At 33.5% G+C, this 25981-nt stretch overlaps 1 protein-coding gene and 3 non-coding genes across 10 annotated transcripts in view; 2 read left to right on the top strand and 2 right to left on the bottom strand.

Moving 5' to 3' along the window:
• The first annotated feature begins 2785 nt into the window (after positions 1-2785).
• Positions 2786-25981, top strand: part of LOC130899765 (NAD kinase-like) — a 39218-nt gene continuing 16022 nt past the window's right edge. Inside the window, exons 1-2 of one of the 7 annotated variants that reach the window (XM_057809950.1) lie at positions 2786-3109; positions 11492-11575. In XM_057809950.1, the coding sequence (XP_057665933.1) occupies positions 2982-3109; positions 11492-11575 (212 nt within the window). In that variant the 5' untranslated portion in view covers positions 2786-2981. Of the gene's footprint in view, positions 3110-4657; positions 5163-5300; positions 5327-6742; positions 7075-9521; positions 9685-11491; positions 11576-24219; positions 24627-25981 lie in introns of those variants that run through there. The other 6 variants (XM_057809949.1, XM_057809954.1, XM_057809952.1 and 3 more) reach the window with 6 other exon arrangements.
• Trnag-ccc (transfer RNA glycine (anticodon CCC)) lies at positions 3300-3370 on the bottom strand. Its single transcript has one exon. It is a non-coding gene; the product is annotated as a tRNA-Gly (tRNA).
• Trnae-cuc (transfer RNA glutamic acid (anticodon CUC)) lies at positions 4049-4120 on the bottom strand. Its single transcript has one exon. It is a non-coding gene; the product is annotated as a tRNA-Glu (tRNA).
• Positions 5392-5463, top strand: Trnae-uuc (transfer RNA glutamic acid (anticodon UUC)). The gene has a single exon. It is a non-coding gene; the product is annotated as a tRNA-Glu (tRNA).

The raw sequence follows: 25981 nt of genomic DNA, 5'->3' as shown, positions 1-25981 counted from the left end.
ATGTCGTAGGGAGGTTGTGGGGTTTGCCTAAGTGAGTGCAGAGCACTCGCAGATAACGTGTTCTGCAGTTTCGTCCTCCTCCATGCACCAGCGGCACTCCGCATCATCCGTGATGCCCATAATGCGAAAACGACGTCTTAGATGACAGTGCCCGGCTAGAAGTCCGGTCACTAGTCTGATTTCGCGCCTATGTAGCTGGAGCAGTTGTTTGGTGAGAGACGAGCGTCCCAATGTTGCGTCTCCTCGTAACATCGGCCCCCGAGAGGCGGAGGCGTCCTTTTCCGAGAAAAGGATGACCAAGGCGTCAGTATAAACCTGCCTGATTTAGAACATTGATCAGGTCGTCGACGACCTGACACCACAGGGTCCTTATCTAACTTACGAGGCACCTTTCGGCGCCATGACTCGGGTGCTCAGTAAGTTCGAAAGGGGTGTTGTCGAATGCCCCTTCGATGTCAAGAAATGCTGCCATTCCGACTTTTCCACAGCCCAGTATGCTCCCCACCCACGTCACCAGGTAGTGCAAAGTCAGGTCCGTGGACTTGCCAGCCTGGAAGGCGTATTTTTGGGCATGTAATGGTCTTGCTACCAAAATACCGATCCAGCAGCCTCTCCATTGTTTTCAGTAGAAAACTGGTTAGATCGGTATGCTTTGGAGTTAGTTTAGTCGTTCCTCTCTGGTTTTGGGATAAACACGTCAGGTATGTACCTCTTAGCAAGGCAGGATCTGATGATCCGTACCAGCCAATATTTCCAGAGCCTGTTGTTGAAGGAGACATGGATGTATGCCATCCCAGTCCGGTGATATTAAAAAATTATTATCTTTAAAATAAAAATAGATATTCCAAAATTAGAGATACAAAACAACAGTTTTCATTCAGAAACTACAATCAAACATTAATCTCATGAAACGAAAAGTATGTAAATCAGTCCTTCTGCAAAGACTAACGTTGCTGGTTTTATGGGAAGCAAAATTGTCAGGATTAACTTGATATTTCTTCTCTATTCGTTTCTTCCTGTTTATCCCATTTCCAATTGAGTCCTCTGTTCCAGATTGTTTGCTAGTTCCATATTCCACTCCCTTCTGGGTCCGGCTCTTCTCTTCTTTTTGATTATTTACGTTTCCCTTATGACTTTATCATACATGCGTTTGGGATGCACCACGGGGCGTTGAAAATAGTTCTAAGAGTTTCGTTCTAATACCTTTGGAGGATTTCATTGTTAGAGTTACTCGCAGTAGTACTCCAGAGCTGAATCCCATAGTTCGACATGGGTATTAAAATCATCTTATAGAGGAGCAGCTTATTTTCAATGTTTAATCTTCTGAAAATTAACCAGTGCATATCTTCCAATGTAAAACCCAGTTTGTGAAGATATGATGATATAAAAACTGTCAGTTATAACTTATAGTCCATGTTATCATAAAAAATTATTAAGTTAATTAATATACCAAGTACTGATTGTCACATTAAGACTCAAATTGGATTCGTAAAATCATTGTTTTGTTTTTTTCCTTCGTCATAACACAGATGGACAATCGAAGAGCTTTCTGCATCAATTTTTAAAAATGTGTTCTTTTCCGATCAGAATTTGTTCAGTAAATTAAATTTCAACAGTTCCTAACCACGTTTATGGCCAATTTTTAGAAATTTATCGATGCTAATTAGGTTTTTATCATGATTTAAAGACTACAAGGTGTGCTATTGCGCACCAGCTGGGAAGCAGCCAATGAGAATTCGTTCCCAAAACGACGTGCCAATTTGGGTCTTAATAGATGCACAGAACGAGTCGAAAATGAGCCTTCGGGAACAGTGTTGCCAGAGCTAATACAATTGTACAATTTTAGTACATTTTAGTGTATTTTATACGCTAGTATATTTTTCCTTTTTTCTAATACATTTTCCCTGCGTTCGCAAATATAAAGTTATTTTATATTTTCGTTTAATAAAATAAACTAGAAATTGTACTAGATTGTAACAATAATTAGAAAACAGAGCCAAGTTGATTTATATTTAGATCGTGAAATTTTTGTACTGCATTGCTAATTTTATCGGTAAACTTTATATAAATTTTTCATCCTTAAAATAATTTTAAACTTATGTTTATACATCTTTCTATAATTTCATTAAATTTGTTTGAAGTTGGTACAATCTAGTACATTTTCTAGTTCAATTTTTACATTCAGCTTTTAAATTGTGGCAACACTGCTCGGGAAGGACACACCTTGTAGTCTTTACATCGTAGTTTTTATAATCTTTAACCGACTAGGAGCTTTACGACAAAAACAACTTATTGTTTTCGTTTATTCTTTGCATAAATTCCTATATCATTTTCCAGAAACTATTTATATAGTCTCAACACGTCGCTGCGATATATACAACTGCATATAAAGTAATGAAATCATTTTCTTTGCTTCGCTAATATCGCCGCTTATATCACAATCATCTTTTAAACATTTAGAAAAAATTCTGGACATTTGATAAAACCAATTGATCTTTTATGACCAATTTCTCACGTTTCAGATGGTACTTTATAAATTGAAATTCCACACATGAGATACTAAGATGGCGAAGCTCAAGATGACGAAATAATATTTTAAGAAAATCCCAAAGGTATTGAATGACTGCACTCGAAAACCAAATAGAAGATATATCGACAATATTATCCTGAGAATTAACTAGTATGTTAAATATAATATTTAATCTTCATATTGTAGTGGTACTTATTAACGTTTTCGAGTGCCGCCTACAGAACCATTAATTATATTACTCCCTGTATAACCTTCAGAACCAGAGAAATAATCGCAGCTCGAACTTGGCGATCTTCGATTGTTGTTTAAAACAGTTTTCTATTGGTGTTCGAACTTTAGCGATCGAGGTAAAGATACGTTTCATTCTTTATTTAAAAAAATTCATTTCAGTTAATGAATATAGTGTTTGTTTAATTTTGTACGTTTGTCTATTGACTGATTATTTAAAAATATGAATGAATCGGACCTACAACTCGCCAGGGCTATTGTCGCTGACGAGGAAAGATTAAAATGTGAAGGTTTGGGAAAACCGACAAAAACCGTTGTGTCTAGAACGACTGAAAAATTCAACAAATTCAGGTAAACACTCAAACTAACTTAAATCTTCTACTATATCTATAGTATAGCCTCTTTTTTGTTACCTGAAATGTGTTTTTGCCAACAGGCTCTGAAAATCAATAAATTTTGTAAATGTGAACAACTTTCTTCAAATATTTTATGATTTAAATCACACTTATATATTTCAACTTTTTTTAGTAATAAAAAACTATGCACTGCCCGGGAATCGAACCCGGGTCGCAAGGATGGGAATCTTGCATGATACCATTACACCAGCAGTGCTCATTTGAAAAATTTTCAGTACACTTTGAAATATACACATTCATACTTAAACATTATGCAACACGAAATACACGTCTGCTAAGCTCGTTATCTATACAATAGAAAAGTAAATAATTAGTCAAAAACAATGGATTTAATATTGATTCAGTAATTAACTGCATTTTTTATAAGGAAGGTAAAGAGAAGGAGTATATTTGAAAAAGTATTCGTCGAAATGTGTTAAATAAAGGTGGCGCCACATAGCATCAGGGTAAATTTTAAACGAAACTCCAATTATTTACACCCTGAAAAACTTCTCACATTTCTGTACAACACACTTGTTGAAAGTTTCAATAATGACCTATGAAATTAAATGTTTTATCTCAGCATTCTTCGTGTATACTAACGACATTCTGGAAAGTTTTTGATCTGTTGTATATCTGGACATTTTTTCAACTTTTTTCCATTATTTTTACCCTCTATTGTATTCTTCAACTTTTAAACTGATTTTTCTAAAAAAATCAATAGAAATCATTACGAAAACCCTCCATAATTTTTAGTTACAGCTGCTTAATATATGTCGATTATGTATATTAATGAACATATTATATAGAGATGGATTTAAAAATATATTTATTGTAATATGTATGAAGTTGAAAAAAAATAATATGAAAATTGAGAAATTACTATAAAAGAATCTTCCGGTACCGGGAATCGAACCCGAGCCTCCTGGGTGAGAGCCAGGTATCCTAGCCACTAGACCATACCGGATTGGTATAATTATATTGAAATTATGTTCAAGAGCGCTTTAAAAAGTATATGAATTTTTCATTTCTATAAAATAAATTCTTTATTTACCTTGAAATATGCTTTTTGAGTAAAAATTATCACCTCACATTATTTTAAAAAGGTCTAAACAACAGAAACTTCATACAATAAGCAATACTGACCTTCACAGCAGGCCACGTTTTATTAGCAAATAAAATACCTATGTCTAAATGGTCTTTGGTCTTTATATACCTATTTTAATTACATTATTATTTAATGCAATGAATTCTCAAGAATTACTTATCAACAATTTAATTTATTTCTAGGCCATGTATGTAGTATACTAAATCTATCAATATCAAACAAGTATTTTACAAAAATAAAAAAATTATGAAACTGATCTAATCTAAATATCTGATAGTTGTATTATGTTATAAACAGTATTTTTGGTGTTTGTTTTATTATTATTGTAAAAAGATTATTTATTTTATAATCAATCAATTTAATGATCAAATCACTGATTGTTAGTGACTAACACCTAACACCAATCAGTTTTGAGATTCTTATCAAGTGGTTTGTTGGTGTTGTTCCCTTAGTCACCACGTAAACATAATTCGCACTCCATTTTTGCAATGTTTCCTTTCTTTGAAATATTGTGTGAGCAAATGCAATCTTACAATACTAACTATACGACTAGTTTACTGACACCGTAATACGTGATTATATAGGGAAAGTTGGTGAAATAAAATAGTGTTAAAGATTTAAGAAATGTGTCGTGTAATTATCAGATAATTATTATAAACACTGCCAACTGATTTTCTTAAATAATTATTTTTAAAATAATGGTTTCGTTATGGGTTGGTTCAGAAACTGATTTACCAACTCTTCATCAATGCAGGATGGCTGATAGGTTAGAATTTCGTTTAACGTGTTTACACAATGTAAAGTCTAAAGATCACGATAATGATTTGGATTTAGTTGAAAGTAAATCATTGGAAGATGCTAGTGAAATTCATAGAAGGCAAAGTAGATCTGGCACTTGGCCGTAAGTATATTCTTATTATTAACCTAGTTTATTGCTGTCAAAATTCTAATAACTAGTGACATTGTTTGTATTTAGGTAATTTTAAAAAATTGATTCTTTATACGTGTACTGAGTGTTAGTTAACATCAAAAGTAAAAACAAACATTTATTAAAATGTATAATTGGTAAGTGGTGATATTAAATATATAGTGTACGTAAATATCAGTTAACATTATATAAATTGATATAATCCGGTATGGTCTAGTGGCTAGGATACCTGGCTTTCACCCAGGAGGCTCGGGTTCGATTCCCGGTACCGGAATTACTTTTTTCGATAAATTCCAGAGATACGTTAAGAATTCATATTGTTTTCTTTAGTAATTTTTCTGTTTTTCTTCACATATATAAGTATCCATACGGCATAATAGAATAAAAGTTGGTTTATACATAAATAAACATTAGAATAAATATAATTTTTCCTATCCTTACGTTTGAATGATCATTAATGGTATTCACTCTAATAGTCTAGTCAGAGAGACCATGAAATCAGGTTATTGGTAGATATGATTGAAATTATACGGAAATATTTGGAAAAATGCGTACAAAACTGTGGAAATCCTTGGGAAGGGGATGGAATACACCCTGAAATACATTTTTTTGCTTATATTTTGAGAAGATTAGAAAAACTTTGAATAAAAGTTGTGAAGCTTAAAATTTTAGACCACTTTTCCCTTAAAACTTACCCTTTCACCTCTGGGATGGTTCATAGTGTTAAAAAATTTAAAATTCAATAAAAAATATGAAAATTTGACTTAAAAATTTTTTAATAGACTATTAAAAATGAAAAAGGGCAGAAATAATATTTTTTTAAATTTATTTCTATCCTTGTTTCAATATGCATCAGCACTATTTAGTTATACGTTTCTAACCTAGAACTGGTTAAAATATTTGGACTATTTTTGTAGGAAAGAAAATTGTGTTCACAACATAATCTATGTAAAATTACTTTATTTCGTTTAATTTTCAAGGCATTTTCAAAAATCGAGGGGAAGGTAGAAAATGTGGAATTTTTTTCCTCCAGAATTGGTTTTTATAACTTTTTAGAAAAAATTTCTATATTTGGTTTTAAATTTTCTTTTTTTTCAGTATTCTGAAACGTACCTATTAGTGGTGAGAGGGTGCGTTGTAGAGAAAAAGTGATCTAGATAGGGTAAAAATTTACGCTCATAAAACGCAAAAAATCGTACTACGGGTTTAGTTTTTAATTTTTTACTTACCCACAGATTTTTACGCATTTTCGCAATTATAATATAAGCCATATTTGTCATAACCCGATTTCTCAGTCTTTCTAACTGGACTATAATATAAAGTTTCAACTGAATAAACAATTTTCTAACGCGGCAACACTGTAGACACTGTCGACTTAGATATTGATGATGGAAATTTTCACTAAATCTGAATAATTAACCAAAGAATTGGATCAACTAAAAGTTTACTTTAAATGTATATGTATATTTACAAACTAAATTTTATTGAAAAGTGACTTAGCTAATTGATAATGGATTGAATAAGCACGCCACTGTTTTGTTTTTAATTGCCTTGTATTGTGATTTATAGTAATGTTGTTCTAGTAAGTAGTCTACTTTTAACAATATTGAAAAATGTTTTAAAAATTTGAAACTATAAATTTCTAGAAAAACTAAATTAAAACCACATTATTAAAATAACTGGAAACTAACCTCAATTATTGTTTATCGTTTTTTAACGACTATGATAAAAAAAATTACAACTGTTATGATAATTTGATTAAAGTACCTAGATAGATATTCCAACTTTTATATGTAATGTGTATAATCTTTGTGAATATGCAATCAACAAAATTCAAGCGCGCCATTAGTTTGAATGAAACGAAGAAAAAAACGGAAAACCGAAGGTAAACATGTTGATTAAATTATTAGTTATCATTTTAGAACATTGATTTAATTCTGTTTTTATTCCCAATACTACTTTTTAATCGTGGTACGGACATATTTATTTTTTGTGTTGGTACTTACATTTGGAAATTGGAATAGGTTTGCGAAATGGCGGACTAGAGATCACGTGCCGCTTGGTAGAGGGGGAGAGAGAAGCTCGTGGTAATTTTATTGGGGGAAATAGGGGCATTTTTGTGTAGGTTATCTTAGATCAGTGCAGTGTCGTATTTACCATAGGGCCACGGTTCGCGGCGGCAGGCTACGTAAGATGGCAATGAGACGAGCCAGTGCTGTCTTCATAGTAGCGCAGGGAGACAGTAACAAAGCCATGAGAGAAGCTCGTGGTAATTCTATTGGGGGAGATAGGGACATTTTTGTGTGATATAGGAAAATTTTCTCTCTACATGGTCAGGACTCAGTTTGATATGAATATTTTGAACGAAATCAATTAAAAATGGGCATCTGTGTGTATTTCTGAAAAATATTTTTCTTATTCGTATTTCAATATTTTATTTTGATTTTAAAGCTCCCAATACGATGGGTAAAAGCAAGTTTTTTATAAAAATTCATTTTATTTTTCTGTATGCACCTTCGAAATTTATTTTAAGCGTTTAATTACTTCCAACAAAATCGATGAGGTCACCAAAATAGTTATTAATTTGTTAAGAAATACAGATTCGACACAAAACCTTGCAATTTCATAAAATTGGTATCTATAAGTTCTGGTTTGTCTTCCCGTCCATACTTGCTTCAAGTTGCAATATTAAAAGCTCCATATTAACTAGTTTTGTCCGTAAAAATAACTCTTCTCTCTGTATTATTTCCTCCTACTACATTTTCGTCTTTTACATCCTGTTCTTGCTCACTTTTTGAATTATGTATATTTCTTAGATATATATCAGCTCCCATCTTACCATTATGATCGTCTTTATGTTCAAATATCTGGGTCTTTTAAGGAAATATTTGTTTGGGAACTAGCTATAATTATTCCCAACTTTTGGGACATTAATTTGGTATATTTGCCACCTAAAAGACCACTAGAAGCTATGAAGTTATAGCTCTTACAATATCAATTGCATAAAACCATCAATATTTCAGTCCACGTGGACTCATCATCTCTGCTATTTACCAATGAAAACATCGGATCGTAAACATAAATGCATTTCTATTGGTTGAAGCCGTATGTACACAATTAGAAATATTCCTGCCAGGAACTCTGCGATAAGCATAAAGATACTTTGGAATTGAAATATTTTTTTTCTTTTGTTTTATTTGCAAACAATTTATTTTCCTTTATGGTTTTTGCTTTGAAATTTCGTTTTCCAGAAATAAAAACGAATGGGGTACAAGACGGGTGGTTCAGTTCATGTCTGGTACCCTGTTTAAACCAAACTCCCTTACATTTTACTCGTCTATTTACGTTTTATAATTTGATATTCAGTTGTAGCAAGTTAATTATGATTTTTTCCTAATTTCCAAGTAGGACTACAATTAAGTGCATCTGTCTAAATAATAAATTTATAAAATGAGGTAAGACGTCTATGGTAGATCAAACAAAATTGTCGGCAAGGGTTTTTATAATCTGCAATTGATATTGGAAGAACTGTACTGAGAGCTTCGAAACAAAAAATTAGTGGGAATAGAATAGAATAAAACGTCTAACGCAGTGTTTGTCAGACTGCGTGTCAATAGTTAATGTAGTTAGGGAGTTTGAATCGGAGTTAATTCGACATACCATTACTGAAATTATGTGGATTTTGGATGAGCTAGTATGTCGAATTAATACCAATTTGAACTTTTGGACTAGATTATATGACCACAACGAAATTGATGGTGCAAAGTTCCTCTAGCTTAACCTTGGTTTAAGCGAACGCGTTTTTTTTCGACCCAATAACAAAATATGCATAATGAGGACAGTAAATTCTACTTTTTTCCATTTTTTTGTCGTCATGGCTGTCAGTTTGATCCAATTTATTTATTTATTATCATATTTACATGAATTTATGTACATACATTACAAAAGAACAATAATAATGACATTGTTATCTGTTTAAATAACTTATTGCAACGTCGTAATCCTGCAAAGGAAATTTAATTCCTGTACGCAGGTCTGGATTAACAAAAATTCTATTTATATATTTCCGTCTATTTTCTCTTGTCTTTTTTTATTATATTATAACGAGCTATTTCATATTTATTGTCTCAACACATGTATTTTCTTTCCCTGTATTCCCTATATTCTCATTTTAAGCTTCAGATTTCTTGCTAACTAAAAACGTTCTAAAGAAATCGGATATTTTTTGAATGCGTCATCTAGACTCACGGTTTTTGCTATTAAATCTAAAGTAAACAAAAATAATTCTGATCGTTGCTAAGTTAAATTTAGGTATCTCTATTTGTTATCGTCAGTTCGAATTTTTACACTGTCGCATTTGGAACGTATTGGAAACATACATGATTGTTTTCCTTTAAAATTCACACTAATACCTACTGTTAATGATGAATTTTAACGAATTTTCGAGGTGTGTCAGTTTAATAGAACAAAAAAATGAACGTGAAGCTCTTTACAGGTAAACAAAAAATTTTATCATCAGTATTTGGTGTTATATGAATTGGTTTTATTTTTTCATCACTGTATATTATTTCTTTCCTAATAAATCATTTAATGTATCTGAAAATCCCTTTATAATTATTGTTTTACTTCATTTTCCTATTTTTTCCACTTCTGATTTTCGTGCTTCTCCTATTTCTTCCAATTCAACCTTCTATTCTTTTTTTCCACTTAAATTTTTCTTTCTTCTCCCATTTCTCACACTTATGGTTTTTTTGCTTTTCCTCTTTCTTCTACTTATGTCCATCGCACTTTCTCATCTTTTTCCCACTTTAAATTCCCTTTCTCTTCCCATTTCTTCCACCTATGTTTCTCGTGATTTTCCTCTGTCTTTTACTCACGTTTTAGTACTTCTTCTATTTTTTCTACTAGTTTTTCTTGCTTTCCCTATTTCTCACACTTATGCTTTTCGTCCTTTTCCTATTTCTTCCAGTTCTTTTTCTTGCCTTTCCTCTTTTTTCTAGTTATACTTATGGTGCTTTCTGCATTTTTTCCACTTAAAATTTTCTTTCTTTTCCTATTTCTTCCACTTATATCTTTCGTCCTTCTCCTATCGTCCCCAATTATATTTCTTTTGTTTCGTCTTTCTTCTATGACTGTTTCTCGTAATTTTGCTATCAAATATCTCTTCCACTTATGCTTTTCATTCTTTTTTAATTTCTCCATTTGTTTTTCTTTCTTCTCTTTCTTCTATTTATGTTTATTGTACTTTCTCTATTTTTCCCACTTAAAATTTTCCTTCTTTTTCTATTTCTTCCACTCATGTTTTTCGTCCTTCTCCTATTTTCTTCCACTCATATTTCTTTCGTTTCGTCTTTCTTCTATGACTGTTTTTCGTGTTTTTTCCACTTGAGTTTCTCTTGTTTCAACTATTTTGTCCATTTATGTTTCGTTTGCTTTAACTATTTCTTCCGCTTATGCTTTTTTTTTCGTTTCTTTCATTTGCTTTTTTTTCTTTTCCTCTTTCTTCTACTTATGCTCATCGTGTTTTCTCAATTTCTATTACTTGAAATTTTCTTTCTTTTCCTATTTCTTCCACTTATATCTTTCGTCCTTCTCCTATCGTCCCCAATTATATTCCTTTTGTTTCGTCTTTCTTCTATGACTGTTTCTCGTGATTTTGCTATCAAATATTTCTTCCACTTATGCTTTTCATTCTATTTTTAATTTCTCCAGTTGTTTTTCTTTCTTCTCTATTTTTCCTATTTAAAATTTTCCTTCTTTTTCTATTTCTTCCATCTATGTTTTTCATCCTTCTCCTATTTTTTCCACTTATATTTCTTTCGTTTCGTCTTTCTTCCATCACTGTTTTTCGTGTTTTTTCCACATGAGTTTCTCTAGTTTCAACTATTTTGTCCATTTATGTTTCGTTTGCTTTAACTATTTCTTCCGCTTATACTTTTTTTTCGTTTCTTTCATTTGCTTTTCTTTCTTTTCCTATTTCTTCCAGTCATGTTTTTCTTTGTCAGTTGTAACCTTCTTTATCTCACTTCGCACATTCAGGATCTTGGACTAAACACATTTCAAATGATCAGATCAATTGAAATTTTTCGTACTTGATCATCAGGTTTAAGTATTTCCTTCTGAAGACGTGTACTGAGAATCAAAACTTAAAATTCACGTCAAATTGATAAACAATATCTTTGAAGTGACCGCTTTGTTTTCTCCCTGGTGGAACTGTCTTAAAAAATTTCTAAAATATTCCTAACGGTTATAAAAGATAGGGAATGGAAAAGGAATTAATGTTATTTCTTATTTTGTTCCAGGAGGACTCGATCTTTGAACGCACCGTCTCCAGTTCAACAGTTCGGACCATGTGGACGTATAATGAAAAATTCATCGATGGTCATGTAAGTTTTTTACTATAAATTAGAACTCGAAATGAATAACCACATAAAGTCAATTCTACGGATAGTGTTTAAAGCATAAGGGAGCCCAAAAATTTATCTGGTACTAGAGGGGCAGATCCTAAAAACGACAATTTGGAACATGGGTTCAAAGCATGTACACCATTGGGTGCTCAAATTGTGTAATTGGAAAGCGATTAATACGAAAGAGAAATTGTTTTGAATTCTAATGAATGGATTATGGGGTGGGCAAAATCTTTTGATTGGTATTGTATGTACACTGCGACCACAAGGGTCTATTGTGTCCCCTTTTCTTGCTGTGGGGATAATCTGTAAACTGTATTTGTTTGAAAATTGAGAAAAATGCTCAGGTATAGATATGTTTCTAATCGGGCGTATTCCGCCTTTGGAAAAATTAGTTTGAAGTTAATTTTTCGATATTACGCTCCCTGACTATATATCATAAAAGATATCTGGTATATACAGTGTGTCTACTTAAGTTGGAATCATATGGTGGAAAACTTTTTTATTAGTGGTTCTATGAAAAAAAGTTATTCTTGATAAAAAGTTCTGCATAGTCCAAAAGTTAAAATGCAACCATCAGATATCAATTTTTTAAAGCAGTATACGAGGTTTGTCAAAAAATTTGAATTTTGTATCTTTATTTTTTACAATTCATAAGAATGTTATAAAGTAAAATTGTTTTGAATTAAAAGTTGTATATGCAATTATAGCCTTTTATTATGAAAATTCAAGTTTTGTGATTATTTATTAATCATTTCGTATTAATTATTCTGTCGGGATAAAATTTGACGCAATCTAGGATGCCTTGACATGATGACATGACACTTTACTTTATAAAATTCTTCTGAATTTTAAAAAATAAAGATACACTTGCACAAAATTCAAATTTTTTGACAAACCTCGTATACTGCTCTAAAAAAATTGATATCTGATTGTTGTATTTTAACTTTTAGACTATGCAGAACTTTTTATCAAGAATAACTTTTGGTAATTATTTAGAATTGGGGCTCCAGGCAAAAATCCTTCCAAAAAATTTTTCGCGCATTTGGGGTTGTTTCTGAGTGTACAAATAGTAAATTTAAGGCGGGGGAGACATATTATTTCCATTATTTTAGACATTACATGGTACAACTTACATATAATGAATCAATGAAACCTAACATAACCTAACCTAACCAATTCTAAATAATTACCATCTTGGTAAAACGATTTATAGGAATTCCGTTTAAATATACCTAGATCCTATCCTGCCCATAATTATTATACGTTAATTTTCCGACAGTGTGTTGAACATGAATTATAAATAATATGTAATATCACTATCTATACATACTCGTCAAACTGGCTGTAATACATACTGACAATATTTACTTTAATACGCAGAAAATGTACATCTTGCTTTTTAGTACACAGCAACGAAACCTTGTATTACCTATATAATTGTTAACTAATTACAACCTTGATTATGTTAATGAAGATAATTGAATACAATTAATATGATTTTCGAAATTAGTCTTTCATGATAAATACCTATATTATTAAATATAATAGAGAAGCGGAATTTCAAAAAAAAATTTTTTTTCACGTAAACTGTAATTAGGATGAACGCCGAGAGGAGTTGGAAGATAAAAATGGTAGGGAATGGTCACAATCGAATAAGGACTAAGAAAATATATCTGGGATCGCATGCGTGGAAAATATGGATTAAAAATTCGATCAAAAAAGGCCTATCCGTGTCACGAAAATGGAAAGAAAAATAGAAATACGATAGTAAACGCACCTGACATAACCCAACCTAACCTAACCTAACTTAAACTAATCTAAACTAACCTAAAGTAACCTAACCTAACCAGTTGCAACATAGCATTCGAAGGGAGCGGATTGTTTCCAGTTTCTTAATTTTTGTTACCTTTTTTGAATACGCAAGTATCGCTTTTGTAGTATCTTTCGGGGCTTGCCTTCACTTGTGTGGTAGAGTACCGTTTGACCCCTCGAGTCTTGGACTTCCTTTTAATTTTAACTCCAAATGAACGAGCAAAATGGCGGATGTTTCTGCTCGTACTTACCTGCGCACGAAATGACATTGCGAGGTCGAGGGAATTTCAAAAATATCGACGTCACCTGTAAAATTTCGTTGGCGTTTTTCGGAAGTTCAACCCTGAAATTATTAATGGCGTTCTGTTTATCATATAGAAATTTGAAAAAATCTTTTAACGAATCTTGGATACGTGTCCAAAAATCCAAAAAAGACCGTTTGACATGATGCAAGACAACGTGCAAAAAATTGCTTAGACGAATATTGCACGTTGCTTGACATTATTCAAGTTTCTTGCCACCGCATCATGGTTGCCACTAATGAAAATTCCATAACTAAAAGTAAACAATTTCCTAACCTCAAATTTTATATAACATTTCGTGACCGGTTATAAAATGAAAATTTTAAAGCTAGGTGAAGTAAACAAGATAAAGTGCGACATTGACAATAATTATATATGCTACTGCCTTGTTTTTTGAGTATTATGGACAGAAAGGAGAATCTAGGCAATGTGGTGGGACAGGTCCTAACAATAGATGAGAAAACATGCGAAAATTATTCGAGAATGAATGAGAAAACATTCGAAAAACTCCTAATGAGAAAAAAACACAAGATAACCGAGAAATTCTAGGCGAGAGACGTAATATCAGCAGATTAGAAACTCGTTGCAACTTGCACATGCACACGTGTGCATGTTTTTGAGCAAGAAGTATTGCATCTTGCTTTGCAGCACACCTAGTGGTCTAATAAGGATTTGTAATTAATTTTTGCTGCTAACTCAGCTTCGATTGAGATTTCAGAGAGTTCGTCCTGCTTCATATTACTTCTTAAGTAGCTTTCAATAATTTTCAAGTGGAAGCTGTACTTTCAGGCATAGTAAACACAATTCTAATAGTAATGTGAATATCAGGATAGACATTTTGACTGACATCTTCAATGGAGTTTGGTAAATTAGGCACTAAAAGGTGTAGTTCGTGAGAATCTATGTCATTGCTTTCTACATCTTGGAGTATTACACCTAAATCATTACAGTGCTTCAAAAGCTCGGTATTTGGCACAGATTTTCAATTATGTATACTGTACGAGCATCCAAAATTTTTGTAATATTCAGTGAGTGCAGTAAATCTTGTATGTGTACAAAATTAAGCTGTGTTGCCAATCTGTGACGAGTGTGGCCAATGTATATGCTGTATCACGTATTTTTTTACTTCTGTTCAAACAATAAGCTTATTATTACAGTGCCGTATTAAGCTAATGGTGAAATTAACTGAATAAAAATAATTTGTAAATATATTTGCTTATAAATTTGAAAGTATAAAACAATTGAAGTGCTGGAATGAGATTATTGCAGATATGACCGATTGTTTATAAGAAGCTTTGGATATATCGAAAGAAATGAATCCAAAATCATTTAAATTCAATGAGGAAACGTTATATGAAACAAGCAATTATTAGAAAAAAAAATACAAGATATAATTAATGAATAATCCGCCTCACAGCTTCGACTTGGTTCCCTTTGTCTTTTTGTACCATTTTTGGTGCGGGTATTGAAGAAGCAAAGACGATAAAATCCTTTATTTTATTCTTTTTCAATACCTCCCCAGAAAAATTAATAATACGTTAACTGTGCCCTTAAAAAAGCAAAAGACTTTTGATTCAAAAATTTTGAAGGTTAATTCAGGTTGTTTTAGGTTTGTTGTACTGTACAACACGGGATCAGTTTGAAATTATTAGAGAAAATTGAAAAAAAAAACATTTTTTGAGTTTATCTTTTAGAAATTTCGTTAGCAAAATTTGAGAAAATTGATCAACTAATATCCCAATGACACCCAAATTTCGAGGAATCGCTATTATATGGGATGCTGTTCTATCTTTCTCCTACGATCCAACGACTGTTCTGAGATGTTCTAGATTTGTTCTACGTTGTACCAGAACGGTAAAAGGCTGAAAATGGTAAAAAAATCATAACCATCAGAAAAGCTAATTAGGCAAGCTAGGACTGAGCACTCACCGATAACATGGGTGGCATTATCAAGCACTAGCGATATTCCGGAGCGTCGTCGGCTCCTATTTTAGGGTTTTTCGTAGTATCAGACTTAATAGAGTTGTGGTTACTACACTTTAAGATACACCAAGAATGTTTAAGCAGATTAAAATTGACGTTTTTCTATTTCTGACGAATACCTTACAAGACTGCTCTGTTCCGAACGTCATTTTTCCTAGAGCCATCCGTGTACCAGAAAATATCAATATCAAGTGGTTAAATATTGCATTAGCATTCGATTTTTCATCCTAAACTATAGTGATTGATTGGTTGATAGATATAAAGATGAAGTTGAAGGTATGAAACATAATTAATTGTATTTAATATGAAAATTTAATTATTCACAAGTTGTATGGAAACGAACTTGACCTGGCTGTGTTCACTATCGAAATAATGAGTTTCTAAGAAATCGAATGCATTGGGCGAGGTCTGTTATTCAAGTATATATGTGAGAAATGTGTTGAAATATAATGCACGCGTGTAATTTAATACAAAATCGATTATAGTTTCCAAATAACCTGATTTTTTAACGGAACTATTCAGCGCAAGGCGATTCGACCCGATTTTTTCTTTCTCGTTTTCAGTTCGAGTATCAAATTTTTGATGAGCTGTCGATAGTAAATTTACCGACTTCCTACCCCCTATAAAACAGTTATTTCATTAAATAATTACCTTCTATATCTTTTACGGTAGTTTCTTCCTCCTCTATTCGTAACTTATTAAGTTCTTGCAGGATTTCATAAGATTATCATTAGAATTGTTATGAAATTTGTACAGAAAGCAAAATATTGAATAGCACTCAGATAATAAGGTGAATCTTTCAATTACTGAGGAAATAGCATGATCAATAATTGCAAAATAGAGAGCAGTCTTGAACTGTTGGAACGAATTTGAAAGTGGTTCATCATTAAACTCGTAGTTAAGCACATAGGCTTTTAGATAGGCCCGTCGTGCCTAACACTGACTTTGTAATCAAATAAACGCACCTTTTTCCTAAGCTTAGAGATTCAAATACCCAAATATCTAGCTAATTCGTCAAATAATAAAAATTGATTAATGATGAATAAGAAATTAGCAAAATTATAAAATCCAGAAGACAAGGATGGGTGGGACACTTGGGAATAATGCCTCAAACAAGTAAAAGGAAATGACTTATATACGGGGATGTATTGGTATCTAGTTAGCCTAGACCAGTTTCTGTGTCAGTCTCAGAAAATATCGATGCAGTTCATGACATGATTTTATCAGACCGTCGAATTGGGCTTAAACGGATATCTGAAGCACTGATTATTTCATACGAACGCGTTCATCATATAGTTCACGTCAATTTGGATATGAAATAAATTGCTTCAAAATGGATCCCATAATGTTTGAGTGTTGACCAAAAGCGTAAAATGGTAGAAGCATCGCGTTCGATCTGTGCTCGATTTGAAAACGACGTAGACTTCTTAAACCGAATTGTTACTATGGATGAGACTTGGGTACGTTTCTACTATCCAGAAACGAAGCAACATTCGATGGAATGGCGACACTCTGGTTCTCCAAGACCTAAGAAGTTTCGTGTCCAAAAATCTGCTGGAAAAGTTCTTGCTTCAGTTTTTTGGGATTGCCATAGAGAAATTTTGATTGATTTTTTGGATAAAGGTAGAACAATAACTGGAGATTACTATTCGACAGTCTACGGGAAAAAATTAAAGAGAAAAGACGCGGAAAGGTATCCAAAGGTGTTTTGTTTGTGCAGGACAACGCCTCTGCACACAAATCTTATGTTGCCATGCAAAAAATTCGTGATTTAGATTTTGAACTACTAGAATACCCCCCTTGTGCACCAGATTTGGCTCCGTCCGACTATCATCTCTTTCCTCAATTGAAAGAAAGTTTAAAAGGTCGTGAATTTTCTCCCAACGAGGAGGTAATAAAAGCTGTGGAGGTCTGGTTTGCAGAGCAAGAAGAAACATTTTTTCTGAAAGGTTTAGAGACGTTGCAGGTTCGCTGTAATAAATGTATCCAATTAAGAGGTGAATATGTTGAGTAATAAAATATTTTGACATTGAAATTTTGTTTGGTTCTATAGTAGGCTAAGAATTTTTCAATATATCCTCGTAAATCTAGCAATAACACGACAAAAGGAAGACCCCTTAAAGAAATAGGCAAAAGGAGATCTGTTGAAGTTCGAAACTGAAAGCACCTCCAAAGATGAACCTCTGTGTGTCTTGTTAACAGAAATGTTCGTCTTATTTATATTTTTTTTATATCATAATCATTACAAGTTGGAAATCGAAAACAGTAGAATGAAACTCATTGGAAAGGAGGCGAATGTGATAAAAATGATGGGAAAAATGAATTACGGGCGATCTAAAAATTTATGTGAAAGTTTCATATAACAAAGTTTTTAATCTTTTATTTTTATCTTTTTCAAAAAATTTTTTCTACGAAATTTAGTGAAAACTTACCTTTCGATGTCCCACACACACTTTATTTAATTTGAAATATCCATTTTTTCACCTCATTTGGACTTAGTATCAAAAAAAGTACCCTAATTTTCAATCGAAAATTCTCGCGTCAAAATATCATTTTTTTTCAAAAAGTCGCTTATGATTTTTGCTCGTTGAAAATTTCTACTTTCTGATGGTTTAAAAAATACACATTACTATAGTAAATGATCTCGGAAAATGCAAAAAATCGAAAAAAAAACAGGTTTTGGAAACGTAAAGGATCATCTTTTCACGTCTAATAATTTCAAACATGAATCCTCAAAAATATTGTTGCATTTCTGCATTGTTTTTTTGGTTCCGATAAACATCTGGATTTGCCGGAAAGGAAAGAAAAGTATCGTAAATTTATTATTAGATGTAGCGCGGTTAAAAGCTAATACTGTATTTTTCTACACAAGTTAGTGCTAAAATGTTAAATTTTACAACCCAGCATACGAGGTCTGGCTATTAAATAACGAAAATCTTTACGAAGAAGGATTACATAATAAAAATTATTCTATTTTCGAATGCTCCCCTTCAATATACTCCCCTCTCCTCGCGACACACCTTTCCATACGTTTTTTCCATTGATCGTAGCAGTTCTGGAAGTCTTTTTTGTTGAGAGCCTTTAGGAGCTCTGCCGTTTTTTGCTTTACCGCTTGCATAGACTCAAATCGGAAAAATTTTTTTCTAACCTTTGAAGGAAATCCCGTTGATCAGGAGTCAGATTTTTTGGCACCAACTTCGCACAAACTTTTGTCATGTGTAATTCCTCGTGTAAAATTTTTCTAACCGTTTCTTTATCGGCGTTTACAGCCTCGGCAATCATCCGGATGCTCATTCGACGATCTGCACACACAATTTGGTTCATTATTGAAACAATTACTGGGCGATTTGGGCGTTGGTCATCTTCAGTGCTCTTTCGGCCCCCATTAAAGCGCTTACACCGCTCAAAAACACGCGCACGACATAGAGAATTGTCCCCATAGGCCTCTTGCAGCAATAGAGATCTCGTACTTCACAAATTGCTAAATAATTTACTGCAGATGGACACGCTTTTAGCTTATCTTATCTTATCTTATCTCTACACTTTACACTATACTTTTTATAAAAGGTTTTGATTTTATTCTTGACATTGATCAGGACAGAACAGTTGGAAACGACGAAAAACTTGGATACCATGTCGGGTAGTACTTTGTTTTCAATAAAATAATTTATCCTATTTTTTTGATCACATCTCGTACTATTATTTCGAGACATTACGTTTTACGATGTATGTTTTCGATAAGATACCCGCCCAATTCCGGTTGATTATATCAGATTCAGATTTTGTTGTTTGCAATGTAATTTAATTATAAGTAAAATGGAATGTTGTTAAGCAGAATAAAATAAGTAAAATTTGCAATAAATAAATGGACAAAAGAAAAAGTAGACTAGGAATATCGAATCTGGTAAATTTCTTTCGCCGATTTCGACAACTTAACTGCTACAAAAAAATCAACAGAAAAACAAAAAGGTATGTTAATTAAGTTTTTATTATCTTTTTATTATCTTATTTATTGTTTTTGAGTCAAAATATTCTCTATTTCTCTGTCTTCTCATTATTCCATTTATACACGTCGTTTCTTCTTTTATACTAACCATGAATGAAACATGATTCTAGTTCATCTATTTGGGTTGGCGAGAAAGTAATTTCGGTTTTGTAGTATAAAATAAAATACTTTGGTTTTAGCAAACAATAGTTTTTAATCAATTATATATTTTCCATTTTCCTCAATTACCTTATGTCATATCTCTTTCAGCTTCATGATTCCGCGCTCATAATATTTCTAGACCTTATCAGCAAAAAACTGAACCAGGTGCGATTGAAGGTCATCGTCATTTTTGAAAGTATAAATCATTCTGCAAACTTTGAAATAAATGGTAATCAGATGGTGCCAGATCAGGGCTCTATGCAGTTAAGCTTCAATAGTTTCCCACGAGTTGTCAAAGATGCGGGGGGCCTGCATTATCATGATGGAACACAAAACCTTTCCGACTTGACAATTTTGGCTGGTTTTCTTTCATTGGTTCATCCAGTTTGATCGATTTATCGTTTGGTTTCCTAGAAGCAACTTAAAAAACACAACACCTTTGCAATCCCACAAAACTGACAGCATGAGCTTTTTTCGTTGTTTATCAGCTTTCGATGTGGTTTGTGCTGGTTCATCGTATGTGATCCATGATCTATGTTACTATACAGGACCAATTTTTCATCGCCAGTGATGATTCTTTTCAAGAAATGGACAGTTTCATTTTGTTTAAAGTGCATATCGCAAAATATGATTCCTTGTGTTAAATGAATTTCTTTCAATTCGTGAGTTACCCAAATATCAAGCTTCTCAACTAACCCAAGACGATTCTCTTCAATCAATCATCAATAGGGCAACCAGAATGTTGCTCATCTTTGGGGGAAAAATCTCCAGGGCGGAATTTTTTATACTTGACACGTGCGATCTGTCAAGCAATCAGCACTATCAGTGAAAAGAGAAATTACTTAGTTGCCAACCTTATAATTATGCGCATAAAACTTTCCGTGTTGGATAAAAAGCTTCAAAATATATGCCATAAGGTCGCAAGGTCCTCAATACAATTCTCAGGTTCGTTGACGTTGGACACAAAAGCAACTGCTGCTACAAGCTTAATAATATGCTAATTTGTATATTATAACTAACTTACACTACACAGGTCAAAAGTTTTTGGTCATCCCATAATCCATTCATTAGAATTCAACACAATTTTAGAAATTTCTCTTCCATATTGTCAAGCGAAGGTCGGAATGGTGCTTTTCAAACAAAAAAAATAACGAGTGCATGTTTATGTTTTGTCGGTGATTGTAACAAGTTAAAACTTGCAATTACCGGCTGATTTGTTTATTATTCTCCAACTTCTCTTATTTCTCTCCCAGTTACAGTGCTGTATTTTATACTTTTAACCAAGACTCTTTTTGTGAAGTTCGTGTACGAATTGTTTTCGTTCTCTCAAAAAATTTTTAAACTTGCAAGTTTTAAAATGGGTAAAACCAAAAAACTATCGACCTTCATTGTTTAGACAAAAGTAACCGTACCATTGCTGTCAAATTAAAAATACCTCCACGTACCGTGGACTACAACCGGAAAAAATATGTTTCTACCAGGAGCTTTGGCTACAGAAAACTGTAGATAAACTTATTGTATTAATCAGTAAACGTGATTGACGACTCACGGGCTCAGAGATAGCAGCTCAGATCAATATACTTCTACAGTAAAAATGAGGTTGAGGCTTTTTGGAAGGATGCCATTGAAGAAACCTCTTTTTAGACGTTAAAATGAAATTAAGTTGACTAAAAACATGAATATTGGACACTTGAAGAGTGGGAGTGAGTTTAATGGAATGATGAGTCAAAGTTCGAAGTTATTGGGTCTAAGAGAAGAGTGTATGCAAGTCAAAGGAATGTGTAATCTCGGATTGGTGATGGTTTAAGGATGTTCTGGAGGAAGAGCGAGTGGAGACCTTGTAGAAATTGGAGGGATTTCGAAGAAAGAACCCTCAACAACGATCTCAAGCATTCCTCGAAGCTGTGCAAAGAGTATTAGAAAGAATTGAGGGAGGAAAAATGTATTGAATGTAATGGTTTGGCCAACACAGTCGCCCGACCTCAAGTCGATTGATTTGTTGAGGGACAAATTAGAAAGGTGGCATTGAAGAAACCTCTTTTTAGACGTCAAACTGAAATTAAGTGGACTAAAAACATGAATATTCGACACATGAAGAGTAAGAGAAAGTTTAATAGAGTGATGAGTCAAAGTTTAAAGTTATTGGGTCTAAGAGAAGAGTGTGTGCAAGTCAAAGGAATGTGTAATCTCGGATTGGTGATGGTTTAAGGATGTTCTGGAGGAAGAGCGAGTGGAGACCTTGTAGAAATTGGAGGGATTTCGAAGAAAGAACCCTCAACAACGATCTCAAGCATTCCTCGAAGCTGTGCAAAGAGTATTAGAAAGAATTGGGGAGGAAAAATGTATTGAATGTAATGGTTTGGCCGACACAGTCGCCCGACCTCAAGTCGATTGATTTGTTGAGGGACAAATTAGAAAGGTGGCATTGAAGAAACCTCTTTTTAGACGTCAAACTGAAATTAAGTGGACTAAAAACATGAATATTCGACACATGAAGAGTAAGAGAAAGTTTAATAGAGTGATGAGTCAAAGTTTAAAGTTATTGGGTCTAAGAGAAGAGTGTATGCAAGTCAAAGGAATGTGTAATCTCGGATTGGTGATGGTTTAAGGATGTTCTGGAGGAAGAGCGAGTGGAGACCTTGTAGAAATTGGAGGGATTTCGAAGAAAGAACCCTCAACAACGATCTCAAGCATTCCTCGAAGCTGTGCAAAGAGTATTAGAAAGAATTGAGGGAGGAAAAATGTATTGAATGTAATGGTTTGGCCAACACAGTCGCCCGACCTCAAGTCGATTGATTTGTTGAGGGACAAATTAGAAAGGTGGCATTGAAGAAACCTCTTTTTAGACGTCAAACTGAAATTAAGTGGACTAAAAACATGAATATTCGACACATGAAGAGTAAGAGAAAGTTTAATAGAGTGATGAGTCAAAGTTTGAAGTTATTGGGTCTAAGAGAAGAGTGTATGCAAGTCAAAGGAATGTGTAATCTCGGATTGGTGATGGTTTAAGGATGTTCTGGAGGAAGAGCGAGTGGAGACCTTGTAGAAATTGGAGGGATTTCGAAGAAAGAACCCTCAACAACGATCTCAAGCATTCCTCGAAGCTGTGCAAAGAGTATTAGAAAGAATTGGGGAGGAAAAATGTATTGAATGTAATGGTTTGGCCGACACAGTCGCCCGACCTCAAGTCGATTGATTTGTTGAGGGACAAATTAGAAAGGTGGCATTGAAGAAACCTCTTTTTAGACGTCAAACTGAAATTAAGTGGACTAAAAACATGAATATTCGACACATGAAGAGTAAGAGAAAGTTTAATAGAGTGATGAGTCAAAGTTTGAAGTTATTGGGTCTAAGAGAAGAGTGTATGCAAGTCAAAGGAATGTGTAATCTCGGATTGGTGATGGTTTAAGGATGTTCTGGAGGAAGAGCGAGTGGAGACCTTGTAGAAATTGGAGGGATTTCGAAGAAAGAATCCTCAACAACGATCTCAAGCATTCCTCGAAGCTGTGCAAAGAGTATTAGAAAGAATTGAGGGAGGAAAAATGTATTGAATGTAATGGTTTGGCCGACACAGTCGCCCGACCTCAAGTCGATTGATTTGTTGAGGGACAAATTAGAAAGGTGGCATTGAAGAAACCTCTTTTTAGACGTCAAACTGAAATTAAGTGGACTAAAAACATGAATATTCGACACATGAAGAGTAAGAGAAAGTTTAATAGAGTGATGAGTCAAAGTTTGAAGTTATTGGGTCTAAGAGAAGAGTGTATGCAAGTCAAAGGAATGTGTAATCTCGGATTGGTGATGGTTTAAGGATGTTCTGGAGGAAGAGCGAGTGGAGACCTTGTAGAAATTGGAGGGATTTCGAAGAAAGAACCCTCAACAACGATCTCAAGCATTCCTCGAAGCTGTGCAAAGAGTATTAGAAAGAATTGAGGGAGGAAAAATGTATTGAATGTAATGGTTTGGCCGACACAGTCGCCCGACCTCAAGTCGATTGATTTGTTGAGGGACAAATTGGACATTGAAGTCACAAAGCAGTGTCCTATTTTCACTTCACATTGAAGAATATCCTGAAAATAGAAAAAAACTAAATTAAAATAATATCAAATTACGTGATGACCCTAATTTTATGCTTTTTAGAGTATTCGCAAGCAAAGTAACATCGACCTGATTAAATCTTGAATTGATAAAAATGAGGCACGCAAATAAATGAAAATAACTTTGATATCGATTGCGATTCAAATTAAACTTATTTTAAAATTACCGATAAGGTGTTTATAAATTATACCTCCGCATATACAACACATTAAACAAAAAAAAAATAACATTTTACTTTTAAATTAACTCGTTCCAACTTATTTTATCTTCACCAGTCAGGTCCTGCGTGATAATGACAAACAATATCTCTGTATAAGTATGCGGTGGAGGTCATATTTGTGGCCCAGAATATGTTGTTGTTAGTTGTAATGCGGATCGGTAATCGTACACTATGGTGAATCGAGAAGCAGGCGTTTTTTCGCGATTCGAAAAGTGTGCTACATGATTTTAAACAAAAATAAAACTTGAGCGCTATCTGTGATAACTGATGGAAAGTGCGTTAAATGTTCTGTGATATTTTCTAAATATATAAAGCGGTTATTATGGTTTGTAACGGAGAAATTTATTGTATCCATGAAAATGGAAGAACCAGAGAGATTAATAATAACGTCGAAGGAATCAAAAACGTACCGAAAAAATGTTTGAATGGGTACGAGATTACCGGAAGGAGACGACCCGAATACAGGTAGGTTTTGTTCAAAATTGACAGATCCACTTGGCCAAAATTTGCAAAGAAGTTGGATACAATATCTAAAGAAAATTTTTGACTATAATGTGAAATACACATCAACTCAATATAAATAAATTCTCAACCTAAAGCAACAATTGCAAAGGCAAAATATTTATTTATTCATTATTACATGGCATTTATAGAAACATAAATTCTTACTCTTAAAGCAGGTACACCTTGACCACCGAATTTTGAATGAAACGCAACCGCATGTTTTAATTTGATTACTCAATAATCAGAGACTTCACCTTGGAAACCAGCCGAGGAATCTCAAATTTTATTTCTTGGAAACCTAGATTTTATAATTCCTCTTGGGGTACTTACTTTGTAGAGTCCCTTCTCCATCTCTAACACTTTTACTATTAAATTTTAAGAATCGAAAGGACCTCGATAGACTTTGGGAACTGCCAGAGAAACATACTTCAATAAGTTTAAACTTCTTGTTCGATATCTGTGACATCTTTTTCATCTTCCCTTTTCTGTCCAGCAAAAACAGTTTTGCCTTTCATTGTCGATAACTTTTTCAGTTGAACAAAGAGCACACATAATTTCAGATGAAGATAGAGATTTTGACTTTGTCACTACACACGATGCAACACACTGCAGGATCACTTGGTGTCGCGCTTATTCTTCTGCATTAACCGGACTGTTCTCAATTTCTCTCCGTAGATTAGGATTGGAATCGTTTCCGCCTGAGTCTTCATTCCCTTCGTGTACTATTTTTTCTAGATCCTTTTCGCTACGAAGCTCTATTATTAGAGAGTCTGGAGGTTTGGCGTTCTTCCAATGATACGATGCTTATAGGAATTCTTTTGCTACTGCACAAAGTAGCACCCTAGGCACCAATTTGTAGAAGCATATTCTTCACATCTTGGTTGCTACGCTCTACGATATCTTGACTTTGAAGGTGCCGTGGTCTCCTAGGTACAATTTTACAGTGGGGCCAGTAACTAACAATCTCTATCGGGGGAGATTAAAAATCTTTCAGGTCCTTACCTCGAACATTACAATCTTTGGAAGGAATATGGCATACGACTAATCAATCCTTTAAGTGGTTGTGTCTTTTGGAAATTTCACTTCCTGCAAAGTGGAATGAAAGCTTCGACCGCAGCGCTAGCAATGTGCATAATTTACCTCTTGTAGAGCCGTCCAGAGCTCTTCTTCCACCATTGAAGATTAATTTAGGCCTAATAGAAATTCTGTTGTAGTGATGGATTAATATGGAAGCGGATTTTTGTATATAAAATAAAAATTCATCGAAATATGTTACGGAAGATGAAAGAGGATATTTGGAAAGAAATTGGACTATA

The sequence above is a fragment of the Diorhabda carinulata genome, chromosome 11, assembly GCF_026250575.1.
Source record: "Diorhabda carinulata isolate Delta chromosome 11, icDioCari1.1, whole genome shotgun sequence".
Lineage (NCBI taxonomy): Eukaryota > Metazoa > Arthropoda > Insecta > Coleoptera > Chrysomelidae > Diorhabda > Diorhabda carinulata.
Note: the sequence above shows the minus strand (reverse complement) of the source record. Positions and strands in the feature narration are given on the sequence as shown.